This window comes from Talpa occidentalis, unplaced genomic scaffold, assembly GCF_014898055.3.
Source record: "Talpa occidentalis isolate TD23 unplaced genomic scaffold, MPIMG_talOcc4v2.1 talOcc4.2, whole genome shotgun sequence".
Taxonomy (NCBI): Eukaryota; Metazoa; Chordata; class Mammalia; order Eulipotyphla; family Talpidae; genus Talpa; species Talpa occidentalis.
In genome coordinates, this window is record NW_023602073.1 from 127,094,762 (window position 1) to 127,110,115 (window position 15,354).

The 15,354-nt window shown below is 38.9% G+C and overlaps 1 protein-coding gene across 4 annotated transcripts in view; it reads left to right on the forward strand.

Moving 5' to 3' along the window:
* Nucleotides 1-1,078: 1,078 nt before the first annotated feature.
* The window catches only part of AKAP7 (A-kinase anchoring protein 7), a 97,293-nt gene continuing 83,017 nt past the window's right edge, over nucleotides 1,079-15,354 (forward strand). For all 4 annotated transcript variants that reach the window (XM_037520397.2, XM_037520398.2, XM_054697837.1 and 1 more), the window contains exons 1-3: nucleotides 1,079-1,114; nucleotides 4,070-4,201; nucleotides 11,543-11,676. In XM_037520397.2, the coding sequence (XP_037376294.1) occupies nucleotides 1,096-1,114; nucleotides 4,070-4,201; nucleotides 11,543-11,676 (285 nt within the window). In that variant the 5' untranslated portion in view covers nucleotides 1,079-1,095. The remainder of the gene's footprint in view (nucleotides 1,115-4,069; nucleotides 4,202-11,542; nucleotides 11,677-15,354) is intronic.

A 15,354-nucleotide genomic window follows, 5' to 3' on the forward strand; every position in this document is an offset into this window, starting at 1 on the left:
TGACAGCCAGGGAGGTGACCCAGATGGTGCAGCAGACCTCTCCTGGCTCACTTGCTGCTCCCCTTAGCAGTGTCTTTCAGTCTGCCTGTTCTGCTCCCCACTGTCTCCGGTGAATCCTCTCACCTGCGCACCTCTGGCCTGTACCCTAATTCTTGTATGCATAAATAAATAAATCTTTAAAAAAAATCAAGATATGTCAAATGTTATTCCTAAAAAGAGGCCACAAAAATGGTTTTCAACCATTTCAGTAACTTATTTTAATTTTCCGTTTATTTTAAAATTTATTTTACATTTTAAACAGGCAGGCTTAGTAAAAGGAGAAGACACTTGCCAAGACACTTGCAGGCAGAAAAAGTACATCAGTATCTTAACCTTCAAAAAACAGCAGCTAGTTCCTTTTTTAGGCATTAAAAGCATTGTTAAAAATTGGAGACTTGGCCCCAAGTTGGCTTTAAAAAAAAAAAGACAAAGTAAAATATTTAATTGTACAGATGGGCAGGGCCTCTTTCTCGTACATCTTGCTCTTTTGTAATCAGAACTCTGTGTTTTGAAAGCTCTGGCAAAACCAAACACAGGGATCCTCAGGAGACCCCGGGTCAGGCAATGCTTTCAGTCGGGGCCCCATCTCGCCCGTCAAAGCGTGAGAAAGACGCGTCACAGGAAACAACAGGCTGCCAAAGGCCGCGGGAGGCCGCCCCGCTCCAGAGCGGAGGCGGGACCCAGCGGCGCGGGGCCGCGGGGGGCTGAGGGGTGCTGAGGGGGGGCTGAGGGGCCCCCGGGTTCGCGCTTCTCCGCCCTGCCCGCCCCAGGCCGGCGTCGCCCGCGCGACTCCGAGCACCCCCCGCGCGCCGAGCCCGGGCATGCAGCGCCTGCGGGCCTGGGCCTTCCGCGGGCTCGCGGCCTCCTGCGGCCTGCTCGCCGGGCCCCACGCCCCCGCCCGCGGCCGTCGCCCCCTGCCCGGTCCGCACGCCCCGCCCCCGGGGCCCCGCCCGGCCCCGCCTCCGCCTGGGCCTCGCGCCCAGCCCGGGGCCGCCCAGCCTGCCCGCAGCCGCTGCCGCCGCCAGCCGGGCCGCGCCGCGCGCGCGCGCCGCCGCCATGGAGCGCCCCGGAGCGGGTGAGCCCGGGCTGCCGCGCGGGCCGGGTGGGGGCGGCGTGGGCCGGGCCCAGCCCTGCGCTCGGGCTCGAGGACGGCGCGCCCCGTCCGGCTCCGAGGCTCCTCTCGCTCCGGCCGCGCGCACCGGGGAGCGGGGCCCCCCTGGAGGGACTGGTGCGCGCGTAACGGAGCCTTCCTGCACCCTGCGCAGAGGGCTGCGAGTCCTCTGCGAACCCCATTTTTGTTTGCCCTTTCTCGCCTTCGACCTCTAGTGCAAAGTTCATGCCAGCATGCTCGCCCCGACGGTGTTTGTGTGGTCAACAAAACCCAGGAAAATAATCTCGATTTTTATCCTAGATGACAAACATGAAAGACCTCAACCTCCACTCGGTTGCATATAGGGTTTTCCCCTTCGAAGCTTGCAAAAGAGCTCTTTAAAAACTGGCGCCAGCTGAACTTTGTGGCCAGAGCGAGTTAGGGGTTGGACTTTAGGTGGAAAGAATCAAATAGTAATGAGAAAATGGGTGCTGTTCTGCTGGGTTTTAGGGTAGAAACGCATTAGATTAGAAACATTAAAATGTTAAAAGGTGTTATTGATAGCGGTTAACTAGTGTAAATATTCTTACAATTGTTAGGGGAAATGCGTGATTAAGACCTTGTGGGTGTGTGTCGAGGGCGGGAGATTTTGAGATGCATTTATCCTGGAGAACAGGTGGGAGAATCGTTTAGCAGAAAGGAGTCACCCATTGTTCGTGTCTTTTGTGTCTGACCTTGCAATTTAGGATGCTGACAGCGTGTTTGGGTCTTTTTCTTCCTCATTTTAACAAAGTTAAAGATGCTTGTGGAGGTTGCTGCCCCCTACATTCCTTTTCAGTTTTTCTTATCTTATTTTGTGTATTTCTCTCCAGTAGTTTGGATTGTGCTTTTTGCTCTTTTTTTTATGGTGAGGAAACCAAAGCAGAGGTCAGATGACTTGTTGATTATTCCACAGCTCTCAGTACTGATCCAGATGTAAGATGATATACTATTTTTATTAGCTAAGACAGGACTAGAATAGGTAACGTTAACTTTTTTCCATTGGTTCTTTGGGAATATACCTACTGTGAACCTAATAGAGTGAATAGGAGAAAGTCATGCATAATAAACTCATGTCTTATTATTCAGGTAGGAAACTTACATTTTGGGTGACAGCAAACTGTCATATTTTCCCTCTGTATTTGCTTGTCTGTAATGAAGTCATATGCTGAAGTGTGCATATATTTGACTATTAGGGTACACTGAAATACATGGTTTTATATTTTAAACATATGCCTTTTTTTTTTAAAAAATATTTATTCATTTATACATACAAGAGCTGGGGTACAGGCCAGAGATGCAGGGGTTGAGAGGATTCACGAGAGACAGAGTGGGGAACAGAACAGGAAGACTGAAATACACTGCTGAGGGGAGTAGCAGGCTAGTCAGGAGAGGTCTGTTGAGCCATGTGGGTTGCTCCGTGGCCAGCTGGGGATCCAACTGGTGCTGCAGAGGCTGTGGATTGCTTCATAGTGTGGTGCTTAACCCTTTGTGCCATTAGGGAGGCCCTACCTTGTTTTCTTATAAAAGTCATGTCGATTTTATTTAAAACAGTTGAACAGCAGAAATGGGAAAATATGAATATACTGAGTGCATCTATATCAGCATTTAGAAAAAAATTATGTCCTTTTCCTAAATGCAATCCTAGAACATATGCAAAGTTAGCCTGCTTTAAAAAAAAGTCAGTATTTGTTATAACATTTTTCTGTTGTTATTATTGAAGGGTAGGCCCTCTCAAGATGTTCAGATAGACCTTTCTAGGAAATATCACTATGGCTTGTGCATTAGTTTGTGCTGGGGTCCGTGGAGGGCCTGCAGGTTCATGAGAACTTTTGCCACTTCCTTAACTACATAGAAGAATGAAAATTGGGGGCCTTAGAATTTCAGTTTTTACCAAAAATAACTATACTATCCCAAAAGCCGTCTTTATGTCAGGGTAAACATCTAATTACAGAGCATCTCTTCTTTTTCACGTGAGTCACCCCCTCCTTGTCATGTGAGTTACCTTTCTCTCCTTGAAGCTCCAGGCTTCTATCCCATTCCTTAGCTCAAGATACATATACACACCCTGGTTTTCCCCACTGATCTTGGAATCTACGACTGTGTAGATTCCCTATATATATGTAATTAAATTTATTTATTTTTCTCTTACTAATCTGATGTTGATACCAAACGCCAGCCTCAGTTTCCCTCTGCCAATAAAAGGAAACAGAGTTTGGGCCTCCCTCGTGGCGCAAGGGGTTAGGCACCGCACTATGCTTGATACCGGGCCAGCCAGTGAGCAACCCACATGGCCTAGCAGAACTCTCCTGACTCACCTGCTGCTCCCCTCAGCAGAGTGTTTCAGTGGATCTGCCAGTTCTATTCCCTACTCTGTCTCTGGTGAATCCTCTCACTCCTGCATCTCTGGCCTGTACCCCAGCTCTTATATGTATAAATAAATAAATCTTTAAAAGAAATTAAAAAAAAAAGGAAACAGTTTGAGGAAAAGGAAAGCGGTTTAATTTGTTGACAAATGAGGAGGGCAGTAGACTCATGTCTGAAAGACAACCGTCCTCTTTGGTTTGAAATAGACTGACAAAATCTTGGTTTGTTTTCAAAGGGTATGTGAAAAATGTAGTTTTAGAATTAAGAAAATATAGCTATACAAGATCTTGAGGATTATTGATTAATTCATTCTTTGTCTAATAGAGTTGAATGCTGTCCATCATAAAATTATTAAGGCTATCTAACAAAAGATACATTTATAAAAATGTAGAGTAATGTTTAAATATATAAATAGCTTTACAAAATATTTGAATACAAGTGTATTTGAACATGTTAATTTCTATTGAAATCAGTTATTTTAGCTTAGGATATGAGTTAAAAAATAAGTAATACTTTGTTTATGATATGTTATAGGAGAAATAAATTCCAATGAGTGTGAAAATATGTCAAGAAATAAGGAAATGTCAGAAGAATATGAAGCTAACACTGTGGAGTTTCTGGTGGATTTGCCATTTGCGACTATAGATTTTAAAGATGAATGTGGAAGTAAGTATTTTATTAAATAAATATGTATTTAAATGTAATGAATATTAAATTTAGTGATATATATAATTTAGTGATATGTAGATAACTTAACCTTAAATACTGTCATGTTTTTAGTTTTGGTTGTTAATAGTTATCTGTTGGTAGTCTGTTGTCACAGCCAGTTTAGGATACGTCTCACAAAATTTTGGGACAGATTATTCTATAGGTTATAAGTTCTTTAAAAAAATATTGGACTGAGGCTTCCCTGGTGGCCCAAGGGGTTAAGATGCAGCCTATGACTCACCCGCTGCTCCCCTCAGCAGTGTACTTCAGTCGATCCACCTGTTCTGTTCCCAGCTCTGTCTCTGGTGAATCCTCTCACCCCCCACCTCCAACCTCTGACCCGTACCCTAGTTCTTGTATGCATAAATAAATAAATCTTTTTTAAAAAAATAAATAAATCTTTAAAAAAAATCTTGGACCAGACAACTATGATTTACAACCTCCTTCTTTTGTTATTCTGGAGGCACTACTAATTTCAGCAGTGGGTGTCATTCATCTAACAAATCTTTCCTGGCCTTTTGATATCAGCCAGAACTTTGTTAGGCAATGGGAACCTCACCAGTGAACAAGACAGACACTATTCCTGTTCTCATGGAGCTTAATAGGCTAGCATTAAAAGCAGTTAAATCTTTAGTTAAGTATCCATATGTTAGATCCATTTAGTCTGTGGGAGCTCCAGCTACATACTATGGAGAACAGGTGTTTACTTCACTGAATACTGCTGGACTGCATAAATGATATAAATTTCATGTCATTGTAAAAACTGTATTGATATTGTTGGTCTCATGCAATATGTTTGGAAGCATTGCGTCTTCCTCACTCTCTTGAAAGAGTTTGAGAAGGGTAGGTATTAGTTCATTTTTGAAGGTTTGATAGAAATCACTAGTGAAACTGTCCGGTTCTGGGCTTTTACTTTTTGGGAGAGTTTTCATGACTGTTTCGGTTTCCTTGCTGGTAATTGATCTCTTCAGGTTTTCTGTTTTTTTTTTTTTTTTTTTTTTTTTTTTTTTCCTGATTCAGTCTTGGAAGGTTATATACTTTTAAGAATTTGTCCATTTCTTTTACTCAATTTATTGGCTTATAGATAGATGTTCGTAGTAGCCTCTTATGATCTTCTGCATTTCTGAGATGTCTATTGTAACTATTATAACTTCTTTTTTGGATCTGATTCTACTTATTAGAGTTTTCTTCCTTTTTTCTGGTCTACTTATGTTTTCAAAGAACAGTATATAGAATATTTTATTTCTGACCAAAGAAATGATTTTGTCTGTTTAAGTTGGGGGCTCAACCCAATTCACAGATGTACATTTTTGCATAGCATTATACCACTTTTTGATAGTTCAGACTTTGTAAGTCTTTGTGGATTAGTCTGGACTCTAAATGACCACATAGAATGTCACTTTTGTGGGAAAATGGATTTCAAATTCCAAACTCCAACTTACATGTAGTATCACAGTGGTATAATGATAGAAACAGAAAGCTTGCGTTTCAAATTTTGGTTTTTATCATCCTCTACTTATGCGACCTTGGATACTAGAACTGTGAACTTCCTCAAATGTAAAACATAGGTAACCCATTCTGCTTACTTCATAGTGTAACTGTACAGATCAAAGGGAGGAAAGTGTGTAAAAAGGCAATTAAAACATACAAAATAGTGCAAAAGTGCTACTTACATAATTTTTAAAAATCTATCCATTCCTTATTTGGGGGTAACTTGTTCTTTCATTTTTATAATAGCATTTACTAAGACACTAAGGAAGCAATAGTAAATTTCTTTGCAAGCCACAGCTACTAATTACTACTAACTAGTTTTTGTCAAGTGAGATTTTTATGGAAATGTACAAAAACTGGGAAATTTGCTGTCAATCCTTAAACCTTAATTGTTAGATAGATAGATAGATTTAGTGATAGCGTTTGTGTAAAAAAACACACAGTAATTGGTTGACGGGTTAAATGGACCTACTATAACTTTCTTTTATTGTTGGTAGCATGGAAATTTTATTGGCTCTGTGGTAGATAACAACCTTAAAATTCTCATGTTGCTGGTTGTTGCCTTTGGCTCTTTCAGTTGCATTTGGTGGATGGACTTTGAGTGTTACCTGCCAAGAAGTTCTTACTGATAGAAACCCTGGCTGAGGGATGAGGAAAGTAGTGTTAATAAGGACAGCGTGGGAGGGGAAGCCTGGCCAGTAAGAAAACTCCTCTTCAGATTTTATTTTTAGTCTTTTGTTTTGAGTTTCTTTCTTTTTTTTTTTTTTTGAGCCTGTTGGTTATCAACTATCTAACCTACAATGTGGGTATTGTTTTGTGCTGTGGAGTCATGCCTGAAATGGGTCTTTACATATTCTTTTTTTTTTAATAGAATTTTTTTTTTTATAGAGGCATGTTTTATTTATTTGTTTGTTTGTTTGTTTGTTTGTTTATACATGCACTGGGTACAGTCAGAAGCGCGGGAGGGTGAGAGAATTCACCAGAGCCAGGGCGGGGAGCAGAGCAGGCAGAAGGACCGAAGTACACTGCTGAGGGGAGCAGCGGGCGGCAGGAGAGGTCTGCCCACCATGTGGGACCCTCTGGTGGCCGTGGGACCCTCTGGTGGTCTGCGCACCATGTGGGACCCTCTGGTGGCTGGGGAGCAGCCGGGAATCAAACCGGCGCGGCAAAGGCCGCGGGCAGCTTCGCAACCCAGCGCTCAACCGCTGCGCCACCGGGGAAGCCCTCTTTACATATTCTTATTCTTTTTTGAGAAGAGACTGTTTTGCTAGAATTATGTTAAAAATATAAAATGTATTAAAATATGTTAGAATTAAATATTAGAGTATATTTTTGGAGAGTAAAGGATATCTGTTTGGAGAATAATGAAATTATTACTTGAACCAGCTATTTCTTAAACCTTAATTAAAAATAATCAATATGCCAAAGGGGCATATTTTGAACCCCATCAAATCAAACAGCACATACAGCTATCTATAAATACTTTATTATTTATCTTTGAAAGATAAGAAGTCCTTTTAAGGAAGCACATCTAAAATATTCTGATACTTCAAAAAATAATGGTAACTCCTTATGACATCATGTATCCAATCAGTAGCCACCTTTCTCTTATTTTTGTCATAATTTTTAAAAAACTGGTTTGAATTAGGCTATATTTGATTGATTTGATTGACTCATCTACGAATTCTTTTAATCTCTTCCTTTATTTTGTGCATGTGTGGGTGGGGAGGGGGTGCTTATATTTTTTGTTGTTGAAGAAATAAGGTTGTGTAGGAGTATCCATGTTCTGGTCATTTAACATATTTTTTTTCCTTCCTATATTTCTAGTGAACTGATTATCTGATTAGGAAGTTTGATGAGGTTTTGGAATATTAGCAAGAAAGCTGCATAATTGTTTTGAATTTCCTGTAGTGTGATGTTAGGAGGCACATAGTGCTTGGTTGTCTTGACTTCTGTATGATGTTAAACTTGATCAGTGGTTTCCCAATTTGCCACGTGATGTGTTTATTAATAAAATTGTCCATGAGCTTTTCTTCTAATGGAGCATCCATTTATACTCTTTAGATTGACCCATTACTTTGTTAAGGTTTTCAAAATGGTGTTATTCTAACTCTATCCTTTGTATTTATTAGCTAGAAATTTCTGGGAAGAAATTTCTTTACCTTAGTTAACTGATTTCTTATATGACTAGTGAGTTTATAAGGAAAAGCAGGATAGATGTTTTATTTTTTTCTTTTTGTCATCAGATTGTTAGAATAATAGTTCTTTAGATTTGCCAAAGTTGAGCTGTGAGTTACTGGTTTTAATTCTTCTTTTAAGCATTATTATGAATGGGTGGAATTAAACACATATGATGTACTTCATACCGTTGAAGTTATTATTTTGTACAATGCTCAAATGGTCATTTCTTGATGAGTGAGAAGACATTCAAGTTGTCTCTAGGTACCTTCTGACATGATTTTGGGAGTCTTTGAATTTCCAGGTTCCTCTCATACATTTTATGTCCCAGACCTAGAATCTGCTATTTTTCCAAGGATTAAGTTCCCAGATAAAGCAATAAAGTGACTTTGAAAATGCTTGTTGGAAGACTGGTCTTTGGGTCAGTGCCCTTTTCCCTATGTAGTGCGGCCTCTAGAGGGCCTGAATAGACATTGAAGGTTAATATCTTTTTTTTTTTTTTTTTTTGTAAATGGGAAATAAAACCAAAGGCATCACTGGGACAATTCAGAAAATAATCACAGTGCAGATGAGAATGCTGCACATGTTTTCTTAGCAATAGAATTCATAAAATTATGACACGCTCACATGTGTAAAGGAAGCTAGTAATAATTTATTTGTCAAATTTTCATATATGTGTTCTCTATCTTCTAGAGATGTCATTTTAAACACATTAATTACTAGGTATGTCATTGAGAGATGTATTAGTGAAATGGGTACATAAACGTGCCTTATAATTTTGCCTTAACTCATAACCATGAAGTCAGACTTGTTATCAGATCCCCTTGCTCTTAATTTATCCTATTTCTAGGTCTCACAAGTATGGTTCAGTCCTAAAAAGAAAGCATGTCTATTCCCACTGTACTATTAAACACACTCTACCATTTCTTTTAGAAATACTCTAAAAGTAGAACTCTACTTTTTTTTTTAGAAATTTCTGTTAAATTCGTGACATTTATTTAAAAATTGTTTGCTATTAATATTTCAGTAGACAACAGAACAAGGACTTCTGCTCTTGTTATTGTGTATAACTACTTTAGCAGAACTGTGATAGAAAAGCAATTTGATCCAGTAGAAAAAGAAGTAGAGTTAAAAAGTATAGATATCAAACTTGACTCTTTAACATTGAGCAGGTTTTAAGAGTTTTTATGCTCTTCTGTTTTATCATATGTAACATCACTTATAAAATATCAATATAGGGCCTCCCTGGTGGCACAAGGGTTTAAGATGCAACCTATGAAGCTGTTCGGAGCCACTGCAGCATGAGTTCGATCCCCGGCCAGGGAGCTACCCAAATGGTGCAGCAGACCTCTCTTGTCTTGCCCACTGCTCCCCTTAGCAGTATATTTCAGTCAATCTGCCTGTTCTGTTTTCCAATCTATTTCTGGTGAATCCTCTCACCACCACCCCAACCTCTGTCCTGTACCCCAGTCTTGTATGCATAAATAAATATTTTTTTAAAAATCAAATAAAAAACAGTCAGATCTGGGTTGAATTTGCATGTAGGCATTGTGCTATTAGTAGTTGAGTCTAGACATTTTCCACCATCCTTCTTAAGGGACTGTGTACAAACGGTCAACACAGTTTATTAGAATTGATGCCAAAGATGAACCTCCTAGGACTGATATAAAATAAGGTGGGTCCTCTCCAAAATCCTACCTAGGAAAATAGAATTGCATTTTTGAAGTACTCTATTTTGTAACAATAAGCTACTGTTCAGGAAGATAGTCTGAAAAATTAATTAATAAGGATTTTGCAGCCTTATGGGGGATCCTCATAGAATCTGTAAAAAAGGATGCAGTGGCATTTTACACATTGATTTGGAAATTATTTCTGTGGGGCATAGCTTCATAATTACAATTGTTGGGTAATGTGAGTGGGTCTTAAAAGATGACTTTAAAAAGCAGATTCTGTTAAGTATTTCTCAGACAACGGCTAAATTTTTTTTCTTTTTTTTTTAAATTTCCTATGTCTTGGGCCTCCCTGGTGGCACAAGGCATTAAGTCTCAGCACTATAAGTCTCAGCACTATGAAGCTATCTGCAGCCACTGCAGCACGAGTTCGATCCCAGGCCAGGGAGCTAACCCACATGGCACAGCAGACCTCTCTTGTCTTGCCCACTGCTCCCCTCAGCAGTGTATTTCAGTCACTCCACCTGTTCTGTTCCTCACTCTGTCTCTGGTGAATCCTCTCTTCCCCACCCTGCACCTCTGGCCTGACCCCAGTTCTTGTATGCATAAATAAATAAAACTCAAAAAAAAATTTTCCTACTTCTTGCTAACTGATATTTTTGTAAAATACAATTAAATTTATTAGACAATTGATATGGAAAAACCCTACAAAATAGAAACTGAAGTTTAACTGATAAAATTACTTTGCCTAATTGCTATGAACATTTCTAAAGAATTCTTTTAATTTTTGCCACACATAGTTTTTAGTGTGACATTGACCACAAACCTTACTTTGAGTGGCACTGTTGCAAGTGGTTATTTTGTGGAAGCCACCAAAATATAGATGCAGGATGGTTTAAAAAAATGCTATTTAGGGGCCTCCCTGGTGGTGCAGCGGTTGAGCGCTGGGTTGCGAAGCTGTCCGCAGCCTCTGCGGCGCCGGTTCGATCCCCGGCTGCTCCCCGGCCACCGCAGGAGGGTCCCACATGGCACACAGACCTCTCCTGCCGCCCACTGCTCCCCTCAGCAGTGTACTTCGGTCCTTCTGCCTGCTCTGCTCCCCGCTCTGGCTCTGGTGAATTCTCTCACCCTCCCGCACTTCTGACTGTAACCAGTGCTTGTGTAAATAAATAAATCTTTAACAGAACAAAACAAAACAAAATGCTATTTAATAGTATGAAAATTGTGGCATGGGACAAGAGAATGGTTGTTTAGCTGTGGTTTAGATCAGAGTTTAGCACAGAATGGCCTAAGGGCCCATCTGACTGTCTACTTTTTTTTTAAGATTTTTTTGTTTTTTAGTTTTTTTATTTATGCATACAAGAACTGGGGTACAGGCCAGATGTGCAGGGGGTGAGAGGATTCACCAGAGACAGAGTTGGGAACAGAACAGGTGGATCTACTGACATACACTGCTGAGGGGAGCAGTCAGTGAGATAGGAGAGGTCTGCTGTGCCATGTGGGTTAGCTCCCTGGCAGGGGGATGGAACTCATGCCACAGTGGCTGGAGATAGCTTCATAGTGCTGAGACTTAACACTTTGCACCACCAGGGAGGCCTTCCACTTTAGAAATATGGTTATACTGGAACAAGGCTACCCTCTTTCATTTTGCCTACAGCAGACTTGGGTGACCAAGTGCGCAGGCTTTGGTGTCAGCGGACCTGCTTAGAATACCAGCTGACTCACAGGCTCCACTGTGTACATAGGTCAGTGTAGGTAGTTGTGACCTGTGACCTCTAAGCCCATGGGATATGCAATGCCTAAAATATTTACCCCGAGATTTTTTAGGAAGAATTTGCTAACTCCTGCTTTAGATTTGAAAATGATAGTTAAGACTGATTGCTATTTAGGTAATGCTTCTTCCTTTTTCTGACTGTATTATCTTTGTTTTGCAATATTGTTGTTTGGTTTCCCCTTCTAGTCACTGATGTACCTCAGATAAATTTGGAGAGAAAAAAAGGAAATGAATGTATCAGTAAAGATCAAGGAGGGAAGAAGAAAAAAAAGGATTATCAACCCAATTATTTCCTATCCATTCCTATCACCAACAAAGAGGTACTATTTTCTTTAAAACAATTTTTACTAGTTTTATTCTCAATAATATTTAACATATGTTAAATGCTTGTAAGCCCAATTTGCACTCAGCTTTTAAGAGTCTTTGGTAGCATTTTAGCTGAACCATATAGGGAGTAGTCCTACTTAACAGAATATATTGAAACAATAATTTTGAAAACTATTTAAACAGTCATATTTAAACAGTAATTTAAAAAAATCCATTTGAAAAAGTATTGCCAGATGGCATGTCAAGGTTCTGTCTAAGAGTTTGTTCCCTGTAGGAGGATGCTTGCCGAAGTAGAGAGCAGTGCCCAGCTAGATAAAGAAGATTCTGAAGTTGACTGGGAAAGTAAACAGATCTTTTGCTGCTTAGTCCTGTTTATGGTAATGATTATTGCAGCATAGTTTCTTTAAAAATTACTCATTGTTGTACCAACTTAATATTACATAATAAATTTGCTAGAAATCTATTAAAACTCTGAAAAATGTGCTATGAATAATATTAAGTGGGACCAGTTAACTATCTAAGAGAGAAAAACTACAGTATCTAATTAAAACTGCTGGAGCAGGGAAGCGGTATGAAGATGACTTAGGAGAGAACGCTTCACTTGAAAATTGTCTGTTTTCACATCTTGGCCCAAGTTTAAGAGTCAGATCTGCATTTCTGCTTAATTGTGGATTCTAATCTTTTTTATTATGTACATATTCAATTTGCTTCTTCCCTGATTTAACTAGTATATTTCTAGAGAATGCTAATGAATTAAAAATCAAATTAAACAAAATTGAATTTAAAGAACTAACATCAAAGAAAAAATTCTGTTAGAGCATTTTAGAAAATATCTGTGAGATACAATTTAGCTGGGGAAAGAAGATACATAAAAAGAAGTTGAATTAATTAGCAATAAAAGATTTTAGAATTTGATGTATAAAGAATCATATTCTTATTTTACTGGTATATACTGGTAGCATCAATAATAAAATAGTCCTTGAAAGTGGTTAGGTGATACAAAGTTTAATATAATCAGCTATTACATATTATATTAAAATGCTTACAAGTTATTTGGAAGATTTTCTTTTAAATTTAGGATCATTTGTGATCATGGACATTAGAAGGGAGCAGGAAGTCCTAGGTGGTGCCACTTAACTGAGCATTCAAACACAAGGCAGGTCCTAAGTTAGAAACTGAGTCAAACAGAAGCAGCTTCTCTAAGGATATGTGATTTGTGATTAGAAGAGAATCCAGGTTGATATTGATTTGTTGCTTAGCGATTGTTTTACTAGAGTCTTTTGGTCTGGATGTGTAGTAAGCACATTGTAAGTTGCTTTAATTAGACCCTTCATTTTATATTTCTCTCTTTACACCTCAGTTCTTGGCTCCCATAATAGTCTCAGCAACAGCTCTTTATACCTGCCCCCCACAGCGCCTCCTAGCCTTGTTCCCCTTCTCACCTCTCCCAGTGAAGGTTGGTGAGATGGTGTGCTGGGTCTGGCAGGTGCAAAAGGAGATTGGGAGGATAGAGGGCAGAGAAAGTCTTTCTGTTTAGTTCACAGTTTTGGGCCACACAGATGATGAGAGGGACACAAGAGAGAAATGTGTGTAACTCTTAATTCTCACCCTGAAAATTGCCTGCTTCTCAACTTTTTGAAGGTTGTATAGAAAGTGGGAAATATACAGGCTTTGGAGTTCAACAGACCTTGCTAGAATGAATACCAGCCGGGTCACGGGCCCCACTGTGCATGGAGGTCAGTTTACGTGATTTCTGTAGTTTCAGCTTCTTCAGGTGTGAAATGGGGATGATAATGATTATTTTCTAAACCCAATCCTGGACACATCCTTGCCTCCTTAGAGGATTCATGTTTTGCATTGACATTAGGAAAGTTAAATACAAAGTATTTACCATATTCTGTAGCATGCTGCATGGTCTGACTTTCTCTACTTCATCCCTGTTTCTTCTACTTGGGTCTCTTTGGCCATGTTTTACTTGCCTGGTACCCTGTGCCCCAGGCAAAGCCATTCCTGGAGTTTTCTTTCTTCTTCTCCAGGTTATGGTATGTTAATCCCAAAATGTGAGCTCAAATCTCTCCACCCTTGACAACCTTAAAGATATACCCCCCATCCCCCTTGCACCCCAAACACTTTCATACCTTTTCTTTTGTCATTTATCATTCTTGCATTTTGATGTTTGCTGGTCTTCCTTACAAAGCTTTTCACTTCATTTCTAGTACCTGGATTAGTGCTTGGCCAAGAACGCACACACATGCACACACACACACACTCACACACACTCACTCACCCCCATCATTCCATCATTTCAAAGAAAAATGTGTTTCTGGTATACCACATTACAACCGGAACATTTACAACTATTTGGTTTTATAATTCAACTTCAACAACAGTCGTTTGTTGTCAAGGAGGAAGAGTGATATGTAGTAGTGGGAAATGAGGTTTCATGTGACCACAAAACCAAATCATTTAATGTTTTTCTCTCAAAAGACTTATTTGTAGCTTATATACAAATATGGGGAGGAGGGATTTGAATGTGACAAAATTAGGAGATACTTTTTATATTTTTCCAATGAGCATCTTTTTTGTTTGTTTGTTTTAAAGTATCTAATGTTAATTTTCTTTTTAAACTACTTATGAACTTCTGTGGGAAGGCCTGGGAAAAGAAGCAGCATTTATAACATTGTTTCAATGGGAGACTGTATTCCAAGTTCCAATTAAGTGACTTGCAAACAAGCTTTTGGAAGCAAGCACTTTCACACTGAGTTGCTCTACTTTTGGCTTTTACTTGTTGGCATCTAGTTTTAAAGCAAAAAGTTTTCAGACTACATGGGTCTTTGATTTTAAAAACATTCTTAGATGTTTGGAATCCTTTATTAATGGAAAATCATGATTTCATGCTTTTAAGAAACAGAATTGGAAAATGAATTAGAATATTTGCATAAACTATTCTAATTGCAAGTATATGACTGTTTATTTCCTGTAATTACATACTAGCTTAAAAAAAAAAGATAAAACTTAGTGATTAGTAATCCCCAAATGTTTCTTACATGGCTTGAATTGTTTAATTATTAGTTCTAGTTGGATTTTAACCATGTTTGTTCCCTATGCTTTTGTATGATATGCAATGAGATAAATCAACATTGGGAAAATATAAGGGGATAATCAAAAACTGATTAAGATTAGGAGTGTATTATTTTTGTGAAGATAATTTTTAATTCTAATAAAAATATTATTTTCTTTAGGAATTTCAAAAGATGTTACATTTAGTTCTGTATTTCATTCTTTCATAATGTGAAAATTGCTGGTCTTGTAAAAGTGTGAAAGTAGATCTGTGTATTCAATTCCCCTCTGGGAAATGTAATTATAAAATTATTTGAGATCATCCTGTGTATGTTAAGCACTTGGTACATATGGAAAATTCTCCTTCTATTTGAGGATGATTTTTTTTCTACTTTTACTTCAGTTATTACTATATTATAAAAATTCAAGTTCTTTTCATGGCTGTAAATGAGGTTGAAAAGTGAGGTTATTCAGCTGTGAAGAAATCTTAGGTGGCAAAATAATGTGATAATTCTAAAAAATCTTAATGAGGCAGTAAATTTGGGAACAGTATTAGAGTAATAGCTTAGAAAAATTCTAAAAACATTGTTGAAAGATGCTCTCAAAGGCAT